Source organism: Otolemur garnettii, unplaced genomic scaffold (assembly GCF_000181295.1).
Source record: "Otolemur garnettii isolate 467f Iridium unplaced genomic scaffold, OtoGar3 scaffold00210, whole genome shotgun sequence".
In the NCBI taxonomy this organism is placed as follows: Eukaryota; Metazoa; Chordata; class Mammalia; order Primates; family Galagidae; genus Otolemur; species Otolemur garnettii.
In genome coordinates this window covers 1,017,804-1,033,454 of record NW_003852605.1, presented here as the reverse complement: position 1 = coordinate 1,033,454, position 15,651 = coordinate 1,017,804, and the positions used below count along the sequence as shown (strand labels likewise).

The 15,651-nt window shown below is 45.4% G+C and overlaps 1 protein-coding gene and 1 pseudogene across 3 annotated transcripts in view; both read left to right on the top strand.

The window, feature by feature from the left end:
• The window catches only part of MKNK1 (MAP kinase interacting serine/threonine kinase 1), a 42,141-nt gene that overhangs the window by 23,053 nt on the left and 3,437 nt on the right, over nt 1–15,651 (top strand). For all 3 annotated transcript variants that reach the window (XM_023507859.1, XM_023507857.1, XM_023507858.1), the window contains 5 exons: nt 2,240–2,344; nt 6,162–6,217; nt 11,643–11,738; nt 13,760–13,954; nt 14,926–15,090. In XM_023507859.1, the coding sequence (XP_023363627.1) occupies nt 2,240–2,344; nt 6,162–6,217; nt 11,643–11,738; nt 13,760–13,954; nt 14,926–15,090 (617 nt within the window). The remainder of the gene's footprint in view (nt 1–2,239; nt 2,345–6,161; nt 6,218–11,642; nt 11,739–13,759; nt 13,955–14,925; nt 15,091–15,651) is intronic.
• On the top strand, nt 9,000–9,305 carry LOC100955406 (annotated as a pseudogene).

The window sequence follows — 15,651 nt, the reverse complement described above, 5'->3', positions numbered from 1 at the left end:
TGTGTGGGCATTTTATAAATGCCTTTTCATTATAATAGGAGTCATATATAGATACATTTAGTCATCGATTTATCAATCCCCTGTTTTGACACTTTCACCATTTAAATTAATTATGGGGTAGAAGCTCTCAAATACAGTGTGAAGGCTAGAAAGGCTAAAATGGAGGGAAGGAGGGTCCCATTGTTTGGAACACAGACCCAGTATGAAGGGGAGGCCTGAGACTGTGCCATCCTTCAGATGGAAAAGTGCCGCCACCCCCCCACACAATCACTGGGTGTATATTTAAGTTGCTTTTCTGACATAATGAAGGGGACAGAGAAGCCCTTTTCTTCCCATCGCTCCCCCAACCCTAGGACGAACTTGCAAGGTAAAGGATTCAGGGATGTCTAGAGCTGAGCAGAGGGCTACACAGAGGGGCTGGTTTTAGAAGCCAACCAGGCTGGGTACAGTGGCTCGCACCATAGTCCCAGCTATGAGGGAGGCTGAGGTAGTAGGATCTCTTGAGCCCAGGAGTTAGAGACTATGGTGAGTTGTATCACGCCACTACATTCTAACCTGGACAAAAAAGTGAGACCCTATCTCTAAAACATTTTTTTTAATAGGGCAGTGCCTGTGGCTCAAAGGAGTAAGGGCGCCAGCCCATATGCCGGAAGTGGGGGGTTCAAACCCAGCCCCGGCCAAAAACTGCAAAAGAACAAACAAAAAAATTTTTTAATAAATTAATTAATTTTATTTTAAATAGGAAAGAAACTAATACAGCTAAACTTTAGTCTAGCTCCATCTCTACCAGCCTTGTGACCTTGGGCAAGTCACTTAACCTTTTCCAAACAGTACTCTTACCTATAAAATAGGGATACTGATAGCACCTACCTCATGAGGTGAAGGTTAAATGAGACAATCCATATGGAATACTTAGCACAGTGCCCAGAAGGCACTAAGGATTCAATAAATGTCAGCTGTTAATATGATTACAACAATTGAGTGTGCTGGGGACTGTCTTAGACGTTTGTAGAATATTACTTTCTGCCTTTCCTTTTAACAAATTTGGAAACAAGAGTCTCACTACAGCAGAGCAAGCTAGGGCCTAGTCAGGGGCTGCTTTTCTGGAAAAGTTCCCTAGCATACTGGGATCCTTTGATTGTTCAATTTGGCAAGTAAAAGATCCTTAGCAATTCTTTCCCTTCTTCTCTCATCCCCTCCCTTTGCCAAAAAAAAACCTATAATAAGTAAACAAGTACCCTTTTTAGGACATAGAGATGGTGCCCTCGGCTAAGAAATGCTGGATTCCAGTAGTGAGTATAGACCACTTAAAGACAAGCCATAAGTTCAGGCCTGTGTCTGCCCCCACACTGCCCAACAACCTGGGACACGTTTGAAATGATAGATGCAGTTGGGCTTCCGCCGTGTCTGTATCACATAGCATAATCCTACACAGGCCAGACCCAGGGATAAAGAGAATATGTGGCTCAGGATATCCATCCCCTCTGCAGTCAGATCACAAGTCCTACTAAGGATAAGTCTGTACAGACTCTGAGGCCTGACTGTACTGATCCCACATCCTTGCTTCACCACTTACTGGTCTGTAAGTTGGGCACATTACTTAACCATTTTGGCTTCAGATTCCCCTTCCATAAAATGAGGATGACAGTACTACCCATCATGTACAGGTGTGGTGAGAATAAGACAATTTATTTCGAGAGTATGGCATAGTGCTTGGCACTATTAACTACTCATTAAGTATTAGCCATTTCCAACAAAATAATAACATGAGTAAGTGGGAAAGCTCAAAGCAAAAAGCAGTTTTCCCTCTTTCCAGCAAATCTGGTAAGGGTGTGGCATTTCCATTTGAAGGCAGGTGCTCTTTTTTGGATATGAGATGAGATGGAGAGGAGAAAATTTTCCTACAGAGAGGTCCCATCAGTTCCACGAGCTGTTATTTTTAGCCCTTTTGGTCTTAGAAGCCGAATCAGCCCCAGAGTATTAACATTTTTTGGCTATATGAATAGTCGTTCTCTCTCCCATCTGAGTTCCTCATAGATAGGTACAGAAGAGACAAGTCTGATTCTGTTCACCAGACACATGCTGGCCCCTCTCTGTGCCAGGCACCACACATATTGCTGGACATTTAGCAATGAATAAATCTATGTCCCCACCCCAAGCCTATGAAAACGTGGCCTCTAAGAAGTTATGCTTACTAAAGCCTGGAACGGCATTCTTCTGTGTTTCTTCTGCTCCCCAGGCTCCATCCTTGCCCACATCCAGAAGCAGAAGCACTTCAACGAGCGAGAAGCCAGCCGAGTGGTGCGGGATGTTGCGGCTGCCCTTGACTTCCTGCATACCAAAGGTGAGCCAAACCTTGGCTTTGGTGGGTAGCTTGGGCTGGCCAGCCTCTGGGTCCCCAGGGAAGGGGACAGCCAGGCAGAGGGCTTTGTCCAGGCCATGGTGGTTTGAATGTGCTCACCCAGAGTAGGGGCGGGGCAGGCACAGCCTTCCAGGGTGCTCCTAGGCCTCTGCTGTGGATGGAGGGTAGAAGGTGGAGCTACTAAGCAGGATAGGGGTATAGGAGAAAGAGCAGGGAGGAAAAAGAAGAAATTTCACATTGAACAAGATGTGTTTGAGTGTGTGTGTGTGAAACTGTGCTCCTTTTCCTGGTGAAGAATATAAAACTCATGCACAATATAGCCATTCTAGTATAAATATGTCAGTGTTACTCCTTCTTGTCTTTAAAAATACATCACCTGTATCTCTCTTTTCAAAACTGGCATGATGGGATATATATAGTTTTATATGTCTCATTCACAGGAAATGAAAAATGCATTTTTCTATTAATATGTAAGTTGGAGGCATCTGTTGAACATCAGAGAGGTAACTAGCCAGCTGCCTTTGTTTGAATTCCACTTTGGTTTACAGCCCCTTTCCTAGGATTGATTACTCAAGAACTTTTGTAGTCTTTTTGTAAATTAAGTGTTTTTGTAGTTCCATAAATGTTTGTTACATACATTCAAAAAATTTTACCTCCCTGCAGTGCATAGAGAAAACCTTCCTTCCAGCAGTGTGCTCTGTCAATAATAATGCCTGCCCCAGTGAGAGCTGAGGGAGGGAATGACATCATCCACAGTAGTTACCACACACAGCACTTGTTATGAGCTAGGTGCCATTCTAAGCCTTATAGAGGTACAAATTGGTTTATATAGTGGTGTCTGTCTTTCATGTTGTATGTGTCCGCATAGATGGAGCATAGTTCCTGGCACACAGTAGTTCATCAACAAATGTTATCTCCTCCATCCTCCATCCCCTACTAGGCAGAAAGCATTTTTGTTCCTAACATTAGATCCCTTAAAGTATTCTGCCTGGTGGGGTGGGAGGGCAGGGGGAGCAAATAATTTGTCTACTCTCCCCACTGTCATGGGCATTGGCCAGCAACAATAGCTGTGGGTACTCAGAATCAGTCCCAGGCATACCGCTCGCGTATCTGACGCTGGGCTGGCAGTCTAGTGCTAGCATGGCCAGTATGCCGGAGGTTCAGGTTCCTTGACCCCACCTCCTTTCCTCCAGTGGCTGAAAGAGCTCTGCACACTGACAATGTCCGTGTTGGGGTCCTAACTTGCACCTACAATGAAAACTCCTAGAAAGGGGGGGGTCTGTACCTTCCACAGCATGATGAATAGCAGCAGTTCTGTTTCTGAAAGCTGGGATGCATGTAGGTAACACCTGCCTGACAAAGATTTACAACTGCTCCCCAAGCTGCCTCTGTAGATTGCAAAACTGGGTCACGCTTTTTACCAGATCCATACCTTGGAGGAGGTGGTAAAGGCGGTTTTATTTTTTATTTATTTATTTATTTATTCACAAGAATGTACTAAAGGGAACAGAGGCTGGTGATGTCTTAGGGGGTCCAAAGTGCTTGTTAACTTCTAGCTGGCCAGCTGCCCGTGTGACTAGAAGTTGGAGGGGATGAAAAACGATTTCCAGCTGAACTTGGCTGTTTTCTAAATAACTTCACACTGGGAAGATGAATTGGGCAAGAATGAGTCAGGCCTGAAACAAGTTCCATACTTTTAAATACTGGACACACCGCAGCTTAACCTCTGGGAAATGAACCGGAGCAGCTCGATGGCCAGTGTGCTCACAGCAGCAGATCCATTATTACAGCTGGGCTCTCTGAGTTCTCAGGCTACAGGACAACTGGGCCACAGGCACCTATTTGGAAAGTAAGGCTCTGTGCGTGGTTCGTGATCCTTCTGTGGGAGCACTTGCCATAATGGAAAATATCTTTCACTTCTAGTGTGGCGAGCTGCAGCCCGACTCAATTTGTGCAGCCTGGACTGAGTTGCTCTGGGTTCTCATTCAATTAGGTGACTGATGAAGTTACTGAGCTCCATGGAGCTCTGGTTTGCTTCTCCAGTGAGGTGCCTCGGGTGGCCGGGGCTGGGCCTTTGCCTTCCAGCAGGGAAGAAGTTGATCATTGAGGGAGTTATTAAGAAGCAAATTCTTTTTTTTTCTAATTATTGTTTCAGGTTAATTTGAGGGTACAAAGAGTTAGGTTACAATGTTTGCATGTGTTAGGGAGAGTCCCTCTCATAATTGTGTTCTACCTCCAAGAGGTGTACCATACACCCTAACATTGTGCCCATTAAGTGGGAGCACACCCATCCCCCTCCCTCCTACCCTCTCTCAGCTCCCTTGTTCCCCCTCCCACCATCCTTAATTGAAATGAGTTTTTCTCTTATGTGGGCGTGTATTAGATCATCTACCCAATATTAGTATTGGGTCCATTGGATTCTTCTCCATTCTTGTGATACTTCATTAAGAAGAATATGTTTCAACTCCATACAGGTTAATACAAAAGATGTAATGTTCCCATCTTTTTAAATGGCTGAATAGTATTCCATGGTGTACATATACTACAGTTTGTTAAACCTTTCCTGGGTTGGTGGGCATTTAGGTTGTTGCCACATCTTGATAATTATAAATTGAGCTGTGATAAACAATCTAGTACAAATGCCCTTACGATAAAATGATTTTTTTTCTTCTGAGTAGATGCCTAATAATAGGATTGCAGGATCAAATGGAAGGTCTAATTTGAGTTCCTTCATGATTCTCCATATGTCCTTCCAAAGAGATTGTATTAGTTTGCAGTCCCACCAAGTGTAAAAGTGTTCCCTTAGATAAGCAGATTCTGCCTGTCCTTGTTGTCCCTTGCCACTTTGCAGTAACTTCCAAGCAGTAGCTGTTGGACTTTTGCTCAGCCTCTGCCAAAGGAAAGAGGAAAGGGAGGTTTCTGTGTCCTCCACCAGAACACCATGACCCTGTGACTTGATTCTTTGTCCCTTTCTTTGGTTAGAAGAAGGTTCTCCCAGCTGCCTTCTCAACCAGGTCAGCAGGTTAAAAGCTTATCCCTCATGGGGTAGGCTACTATATCCAATCTTCTTCAGAAGGCCTGGCCAAAGTGTAGGGGAATCTTCTCTTAAGAACAGTACCCTTGGGTGGCCTATGGCTCAAAAGAGTAGGGCACCAGTTCCATATGCTGGAGGTGGTGGGTTCAAACCCAGCTCCGGCCAAAAAAACCAAAAAAACCAAAACAGTACCCTTGGTCCAAATCAGTCCCTGGTCTGCTATTGGCAGGGCTGCCATAGGCATGCAGAGCAGGGGAGGAGGGAATGGGATAAGCTTTGGGAGATCTGGTAACTAATACTTGCTCCTCTGAACTTGCAGGAGTCACACTGAAGAATTTTTTTTTTTAATTGGCCACACAAGAAGAAATGAGGTAGAGCAGTCTAAGCCCCCTGAGATGCCCTTAAACAAGGCGCTAATTATTTCTGCATTGCTGTTCCAAGCATTGCCATTTGCAGGGCTCTCGGCTCTGCTTTGTATTAGGCTTTCTTATTCTTGGTGGTCACTGTGGTGCTGAGAGGTTGGCTCGCTGGGATTCACTTGGCCCTTCTTATCCCTGCCCAACTTCTAAAGCCTCTGCTTCAAAACAACTTGCTTTTGGTTTGTATCTCTGGTTACTTGTGCCTCCTGCAGCTCGTTGATTTTTTAATGTACCATAATTGGGAATTAATCTGTGAACAGCAGCATTTGGAAAAATTAATTGTGTGTGGAATGTTTTGATAATTACGTGCATATGTTAACCATTTCTTTGCTCTTTGTCATTTCAGGCATTGCTCATCGTGACCTGAAGCCAGAAAATATATTGTGTGAATCTCCAGAAAAGGTACTTCAGGCTTGACTTGGGCTGCTACAGTTTATACTGATCTGGGAAGCCACCCTTGCTCTCAGTGTGGGTTCTTAGCCATTCTCATGGCCCCAGGTACCAGCTTGAAATGCTGAGCACAGACACATGAGAGCATCACACCTAATATGTTGATAGGATCCGAGTGGCGTTAATCCTCGTCCCTTCTGTCCTCTTCATCATCAGTGTGTTTGGCTTAAGTCAGAGTTTGTAGAATATGAAACCTGCGCAAAATGCAGCTACCTTTAGGGCAGATGGTAAGAGTCACCATCACCTCAGTCTTATGTGCCACAGATCTCTACCTATGACTGTGTTATTGTGTACACACCAGATGCTGTCTACCACTGGAAGAAACAGGAACAGGTTCTTGAAAAAGACTACCGTCCCCATTTTTATTTCCAAAGGTGCCCATGAAAAAGAAAACATATTTAGTGTTGAACAAATTCAACCTATTTTAAATGTTGCTTTAACTCAATCTACTAGTAAGTGGAAGTATTTGCAAGTCCGTAAGAGTGTATGAATCTAACAAGTTCTGTTTTTAATAGAAAGGATTTAGGCCCTGGTGGTGTGAGGACCCACATTCACCTCTGTATGTACACACAAATGTATGTATGCAAGAGTATGTGTATCTTGGTCTGGACGAAGCTATGGCTCATAAATAAGGGGGTCTGGGAGCGAATATGTGAATCCACTGACTTCTCACACTCTTCTGTGGAGAATAATAATGGATAAGGTCAAAGATGATCGTGTGACCTCCTGTCACTGGTCTGGCATAGATCTTTATAATTTTTCTTTTCTTTTGAGAGAGAGTCTTACTCTGTCATCCTATGTAGAGAACTATAGTGTCATAGCTCACAGCAACCTCAAACTCTTGGGCTCAAGCAATCCTCCCGCTTCAGCCTTCCAAGTAGCTGGCACTGCAGATACCTGCCACAATGCCTGGCTAGTTTTTCTATTTTTAGTAGATGGGAGTCTCACTTTGCTTAGGCTGGTCTCAAACTCCTGAACTCAGGCAATCCAACTGCCTGGGCTTCCCAGAGTGCTAGGATTACAGGTGTGAGCCACTGCACCTGGCCTATAATTTATTATTATTATTTCTATTAATTACATTTAACATGTCTTAAGTGCCTATATTGTGCTAGGTACTTATTTAGTAATTTTTAAATACTGTGAGGTAGATATTATTTAATTATCTTCATTTTATGGATGAGGACACTGCAGCTCAGAGAGGGTCAGAAACTTGTATAGAGTCACTCAGCCGGTCAGGAGAAGAGCCTGGATTTCCATGGGGGCTCTTAACTACCTGCTGTTATCTTTGATGTATAGTGTACTTTCATGGCCTTTGTTTCATTTGATCTTCATGGCACAAGTTTATAAATCCCTTTTCATGGTTGGAAAAACTAAAATTAAGAGAATGGGAGAAAATATTTGCAAATAATGTATCTGAGAAGGATTTAATGTCCAAAATATGTAAAGGACTCTTAAAACTCAACAACAAGAAGATATCCAATTAAAAAAATGGACAAAGGTGGGCAGCGCCTGTGGCTCAAAAGGGTTGGGTGCCGGTCCCATATGCCAGAGGTGGCGGGTTGAAACCCAGCCCTGGCCAAAAAAAAAAAAAAAAAGGACAAAGGATTGAACAGACATTTCTCCAAAGAAGATAGACAAATGGAACAGGAACATGAAAAGATGTTGAGCATCCTTAGTCATTAAGAAAATGCAAATCAAAACCACAGTGAGATACCTCCTTATATCTACTTGGATGGCCATAATTTTAAAAATGGAAAAATAACAAACATTGGTGAGGATATGGAGAAATTGGAAACTTAATAGATTGCTGGTGACAATGTACAATGATACAGCTAGTGTGGAAAACAGTCTGGCAGTTCCTCAAAATGCTAAACACAGCATTACCAAATCCACTCCTAGGTATGTACCCCAAAGAATTGAAAACAGAGACTCAAATACTTGTTTGTTCACTAATGTTTATTACAGTATTATACACAGCAGACAAAAGTAGAAATAACTCAAGTGGCCATCAACTGATGACATAGATAAATAAAATGTGGTACCCACATACAATTGAATATTTTTCAGCCATGAAACAAGATGGAGTTTTAATATATGTTACAACATGGATCAACCTTGGAAACATGCTACGTGAAGTAAGACAGACATAAAAGGACAAATGTTATATGAGTCTGCTTATGTGAGATATCTGGAATAGGCAAATTAATAAAGACAAAGTAGATTAGAGGTTACTAATTAAAACCAGGGAGAAGAGGAATGGGAAGTTATTATTTAATGAGTATAGAATTTCTTTTTATTTAGTTATTTTATTTTTGAGACAGAGTCTCACCCTCAGTAGAGTGCTGTAGTGTCACAGCTCACAGCAACCTCCAATTCTTGGGCTTAAGCAATTCTCTTACCCCAGCCTCCCAAGGAGCTGGGACTACAGGCGCCCGCCACAACACCCAGCTATTTTTTTGTTGTAGTTGTCCCTGTTGTTTAGCAGGCCCGGGCCGGGTTCAAACCCGCTAGCCCCTGTATATGTGGTCGGCTCCTTAACCACTGAGCTATGGTCACCAGGCCAAGTAGAGAATTTCTGATTGGACTCCTCCCACTCTCGCGGCCGCACCGCCCCCTTTGAGCTCCGGCCCCGTGCACCCAGTCGCCGACCGCAGCGCTCTGTTCCCCGTCCCGCGTCCCAGCCGACTAGCGTCCGCGGAGCCTCTCCGCCCAGATTTCAGTAGACCTCACCAAAATGCCATCTCAGATGGAGCACGCCATAGAAACCAGGATGTTCACATTTCACAAATTTGCCAAGGATAAAGGCTACTTAACAAAGGAGGACCTCAGAGTGCTCATGGAGAAGGAGTTGCCGGGATTTTTGGAAAATCAAAAAGACCCTCTGGCCTTAGACAAAATAATGAAGGACCTGGACCAGTGCCGAGATGGCAAAGTGGCTTCCAGAGCAGCTTTTCCCTGATTGCGGGCCTCACCATCGCATGCAACGACTATTTTGCAGTACACATGAAACAGAAGGGAAAGAAGTAGGCAGATCTGAGCAATTACTCTGCCCTGAAAAGTGTTCTCTCAAAGGACTGCTTCAGACATCTGTCCCACAGCTTCCCCCTGGCTAAGGATTTCATGGGCAGATCAGGATCCTTAGAATGTATACAAATAGACTCGGTGCCTGTGGCTCAAGTGGCTAAGGCGCCAGCCACATACACCTAAGGTGGCGGGTTTAAATCCAGCCCGGACCCGCCAAACAACAATGACGGCTGCAACCAAAAATTAGCCAGGCGTTGTGGTGGGCGCCTATGGTCCCAGCTACTTGGGAGGCTGAGGCAGGAGACTCGCTTGAGCCCAGGAGTTGGAGGTTGCTGTGAGCTGTGAAGCCACAGCACTCTACCCAGGGGGGATAGCTTGAGGCTCTGTCTCAAAAAAAAAAAAAGAATATATACAAATAAAATCCAGCTCCCATTTGTCAAGCAGAGAAGAAAAAGTTAATTAAATGCCAGATGAGCTTTTGTTTTTTACTTTGTTTGCATCCCTTTGTCCTCAATAGACATAATCCTTTTTTTAGTTCCAAATTAAAAAAAAAAAAGAATTTGATTGGAGTTACAGAAACATTTTAGAAACAGATAATGGTAATGATCACTTAATGCCAATGACTCTTTTTTTTGAGATGAGGTCTGAAGATGTCACCCTTGATAGAGTGCTATGGCATCACAGCTCACAGCAACCTCAAACTCTTGGGCTTATGCAAGTTTCTCACCTCAGCCTCCGAAGTTGCTGGGACTATAGGCACCTGCTACAATGCCTGGCTATTTTTGTTGTTGTTGTTGCAGTTGTCATCGTTGTTTTAGCTGGCCCAGGCCGGGTTTAAACCTGCCAGCCTTGGTTTATGTGACCGACACTATACCTACAGAGCTATAGGCACAGCCAATGCCAATGACTTTTAAGTGTACGTTTTTCATATATTCTTAAAAATGGCTCAGATGAGCTGGGCATGGTTGTGTACAACTGTAATCCCAGCTACTCAGGAGGCTGAGGATCACTTGAGCCCAGGAATTCAAGGTTTCAGTGAGCTAGGATTGCACCACTGCACTCCAGCCTGGGAAACAGAGTAAGACTCATTTCTTAAAAAATAATAATTAAAAAGACATAGTTTATATTTAATACAGTAGAAAAGAGAGGGTCTAAGTGAAAAAGAAAAGAAGAAAAAAGAGGGAGAGGAAGAAGGAAGGAAAGAAGTTGAGGAACTTGTCCAGGCTTCCCAGCAGCAAATGGGGGAACTGGAAGTTACAGACCAGCATTTTCGCCTCTATGCTGCTTCCACCATGGAGGCTATTCTTACATGTGCACTCCAGCTGCCCTCCAGGATGGCTCTGGGTTCGAGTCATCCTGTCTTGGTTTCAGGCATAACGTCTGCTTCTGGTGGGCTTGGCTGCTATGTTGATGCCACCTAGAGTGAACACCATTCCAGTTTTCTGAGAACTGACAGGGCTTTCAGTGCTTAAACTGACAAAGTCCCAAGCAAGCAAACCAGAGTGAATTAGTCCCCCTAAGCCACTTGACATGGCCAAGGGTTTTACTCCTAGCTACTATGGAATGGGCTGCGAGGAGCCTGTCTTTCAGGAATATGTATTAACCTGTCCAGTTTCCATCTTAGACAACCTGTACCGTTATTTGCTGGCCAGAGTTCCATACTTAGTTTATATTAAGATCATGACAATCTAATACCCATTTTTCTCTTAGCTAGGAAATAAGAGAACATGGGGAAGAGGACACCTTGGGAAAAGTCCTCTGGGGACTACTCATTAACCCAAGGAGAGCAAATATGACCAGATCCATAAAGCCATTTGCAGTGACAGTCATGCAGGCTTCCTTATGCTTTGTGGTCCTTTTTTTTTTATTTTTGTGACGGAGTCTCACTATGTCTCCCTCGGTAGAGTGCTGTGATGTCATACCTCACAGCAACGTCAAACTCTTGGGTTAAAGCGATTCTCTTGCCTCAGCCTCCCAACTATAGGCCACAATGCCCAGCTATTTTTCTTGTTGTTATTGTTGTAGTTGTCATTGTTTAGCAGGCCCAGGCTGGGTTTGAACCTGCCAGCCTCAGTGTATATAGCAGGTGCCCTAGCCTCTGAGCTATAGGCACCAAGCCATGGATCTCACTCTTTACTGGACTACAGGTGCGTGCTACCACATCTGGCTAATTTTTTATGTTTTATAGACAGGGTCCGTCTTACTGTGGTGCCCAGTCTGATCTCTGACTCCCGGGCTCAAGCAATCTTCCTACCTCTGCCTCTCAAACTGCTAGGATTACAGACATGAACCACTGCACATAGCCCCTGTAGTTCCTTATACCTGTGATCTTGGCTTATGTTTTCCTTTTTAGGTATCTCCAGTGAAAATCTGTGACTTTGACTTGGGCAGCGGGGTAAAACTGAACAACTCGTCTACCCCCATCACCACACCAGAGCTCACCACCCCGGTATGTGTGGCCGGGTAGCCTGTGTCTCTTCCTTCTGGCTCCTGTGCCTTTGGAGTATCCCCTGAGCCACAGCTGGGGAGTCTAGACAGAGAGTGAAGGAAGGAAAGCCCTGGCATCGAGTGAATCCCTGGTACCAAGTGAATCTATAGCACTTCCCACTCCCCAAGTTGTCATCTGGCTCATGGGCTCCGGGCTTTATACATTATAGCTCCTGAGTCTGCCCCTTGCCCCTTAGTTACTAATGAAAGTAACATTAGGGCTTTTAGTTTGGAGCAGGAACCCTCTGTTGATGAAGGGACAAATTGTATCTATGAGCATAGGCTAAGCCCTGACTCCTGACCAGGTGAAAATAGGTTCAACTCCCAGGCCAGTCTGTTTGCACATGAGCATGTGAATAGCTCTGTTAATCCCATTCCCGCTGCTGAAGTCATAGCCCAGCCCCACTGTGATGGAGGAAGGGGGGCTGTCCTCCCCCACTCTGGAAGGGATAGTTTCTCTCTAGAGCAGTGAGTTTCATTGTGTCGTGGGAGGCTCTTAGGAGGGCTGTGAAAATTTTTAAAGATCATTAATGAAATTATTTTTGAAAGAAGTTCAAAGCACAGTAAGTATATTCTTAACTTTTTATAATCAACATAATTTAAGTGTGCCACAGAAATTTAACTATAGGTTCAAGTGTGCCATAAGATAAAAACAGTTGAAAAACACTGCTATAGGAGGGCCCTGTGAGGTCCCAGGCAACAGGCAGGTGGGATGGCGGGATCACTAGGCTAAATTGTCCTGTTGCTTCTCTGACTTACACATTTCACACCCAGATGGTGCTTCTGGGAGCTACCTCTTCCTAAGACATCTTGTATACATACTTTAGGCGTCCTCAAACTATGGCCCACGGGCCACATGCAGCCTGCCTAGGACATTTATCCAGCCTGCTGGGTGTTTTTGCCACCGCTGCCTGTCCTGCTTAGCAGCCGACTCATCCCGGGGCCCACAGTCCTGCCCTCCAACAGTCTGAGGGACAGTGAACTGGCCCCCTGTTTAAAAATTTGAGGATCCCTGTACTATCATTATTATGATTCTTTTGAGGTTTGTATGTTTCACAAGTAAATTTTCCCAGTAATCCTTTTTTAAGAGATGGCTTTTATGTCTATATTGTTTCTGACTCTAAGCAACATTTTTAGGGGTGTTTCTGAATTAGCTTTAACATGCTGGCTACCTTGTTCTCAAAGTCATTAACCCCAATTGTCAAGAACAAAGAAAATGTCCTTTCTTGAGAACACTTAGCCTCCCAATCAAATTCTTTTGAGAGGGGGTTGTTTTCTTGGTGAGCCTGAAATAATGAAGAAGTAAGAGGAAAATATGTGTCATGTTCTTATCAGCAGGCTTCTATGAGAGGTTAGGAGGAGGGGATCCTGGGTTCTGGTCCTGGGTCTGCCACAGATGTGCTCAAACAGATCCCTGTCCTATTCTGGGCCTTGCCTTTGTCATCTGTATATGGTAGGGTGGGAAGATCAGATTTGTTCTAAGAGCTCCTCTACCTTTGATGAGCTCTTAATTCTAAATTCTTACACATCCTTGCTCTGAGCTAGCAGGAGAGTTTGGTAGGATTCACTGTGGGAAATCTTCTGTACAGAATTGGATCTCCACAGATCTCTCTCCCAGAGCTATATTCCTGATGCATTTAGTATCTGTGCATGAAGTGTCTGTTTATGGAGAGCTGAGGCAGGGAGAGATTCCTGGAGCTTCTCTGCCAAAGGTCCAGTTGGCAGAGACCTGAAAAGATAAGGAGGCTGCTTGAAACTGGTCATAGGAAGTGATGAGGCTCAGTTAACAAACATCAGGTTGGCCCAGCTTCTTGAGGTGCCTTGGTGGCATCTGTTGAGCTGGCTGGCCCTCCTGATGTCTTCTTGCTCTGTACCTCAGCCCTGTCCTCTTGCTCCTGCCCCAATACACTGTGCCCTTTGCTGTGCCCACCTGGTAACTAAGCCTCTCTCTCCCATCTCTCCTGCCAACCCTGGCCCCCACAGTGTGGCTCTGCAGAATACATGGCCCCCGAGGTGGTGGAGGTCTTCATGGATCAGGCCACTTTCTATGACAAGCGCTGTGACCTGTGGAGCCTAGGTGTGGTCCTCTACATCATGCTCAGTGGCTACCCCCCGTTTGTGGGTCACTGCGGGGCCGACTGTGGCTGGGACCGGGGCGAGGTCTGCAGGGTGTGCCAGGTGAGTGCAGCCCCCAGGACTGCTGCATAGGCCTGCTGGGGCTCAGCGTGGCCGTGGGACGCCGGCAGGACCGGGCTGGGAGCGTGTGCCTCCCCTGGAAGGGGCTTTATAGTGCCCTCCCTCTTCTGTCAGGGCAGCCATGGGGAAGTGGGGGTGAGAAATACAGAGACAGGGACATGTGAAACAGCCACATGTATACAAGGAGGAAACGTGGTATCTAAGACAGCTGGTGGTGGGAGATGAGGCCTGAGAGGTTCACAGAGGGCCCGCAAGGCAGGATCAAGGACTGGGCTTTGTGCTACAGGTCATATTCCCACCCATCACTGTCCAGAGCCTGCCAAGGGCATTCTGTATAGTTTGATGATTCTTTTGGGGGGGGGGGGTGTGCAAAGAGTTATTCTTTATTATGGCATTAGGCAAAATTAATAAATTTTTATTCAAGGAATTTCACATATGATTCTCCTTCTGCTGTCCATCAGGGATAGCCTTAGTGCCTCAGAAGCTGGAGTCACTAAAGATTTACCTTCAAGACGGCCCTTTATAATAGAACAAATCCTCAATCCGCAGTTCTCCTGTCAGCCAAAAATTTGCTTGCCAGGATTATTTTTCCTTTATTTTGGCTTCTTTTATCTCTACCTTAAAATGGACATACTGAAAAAAACTTAAATTCCCCACATATAACCCATATAACTTATGCATGGGGGCTATTTCAGGTAATAGGTTCTGTAGGTTTGTTCTTGAGTTTGTATGTAAGATGGACCAGCAGGTACATTTACCTATCTTGTTCATAGTTTGATGACTTAAAGTAGAGTGGGGGGTGGGGATGGGAAGGGGGCCCAGGCTGTGGCAGCCCCAAGCCAGGAGCTGCAGCTCCAGCTGAGGTTGATTGAAGCTAGGCGATCAGATCAGTGACAGGCACATCTTGCCCATCCCCAACCAGTGTGGCCTCAAGAGGAATCTTCTTTACCTAGGACAAGCTGTTTGAGAGCATCCAGGAAGGCAAGTATGAGTTTCCCGACAAGGACTGGGCACACATCTCCAGCGAAGCCAAAGACCTCATCTCCAGGCTCCTGGTTCGAGATGCAAAGCAGAGACTCAGCGCTGCCCAAGTTCTGCAGCACCCATGGGTGCAGGGGGTGAGTGACTCCAGGCTTGTGGCATGGCCACGAAGAAGCTATCACATTGGCGAGTGCTGAACACCAGCCAGGTGTCTGATATCAGCTGCGGGAGGTCAAGCAGCAGCTTCTGTCCTGTGGGTAGGCAAAGAACTGACTTCTTCACCCAGGCTAAGCCCCTTTACAAGCCGTGGCCTTGGCTCTAACCTTGGCATAGACCAAACCCCAACAGAGCCCTCTAGGGGATTTGGCCCATGTATATCCCACTATCAGAAGAGGCACTCAGCCCAGGAAGCAGCCTGATGTCATCCTCTGAGGCCTGTAGTACCATCCCTTTTACACAAAAGTATCATTAGCTGAGAACCCAGAAGCAAGCCAAGGCCTTGGGTGGCCGTGTAGGGCACATAGCTTCTCCTCATGGCCTGGGTGTAGCTGACCTAGAAGACAATTGGTAATGCTTTTCCCCAGGCTAAGGATCCAAACCTTCACTAGAAAATATTTTTTTAGGCTCGGCATCTGTGGCTCAAGCGACTAGGGCGCCAGCCACATACACCTGAGGTGGCGGATTCGAATCCAGCCCGG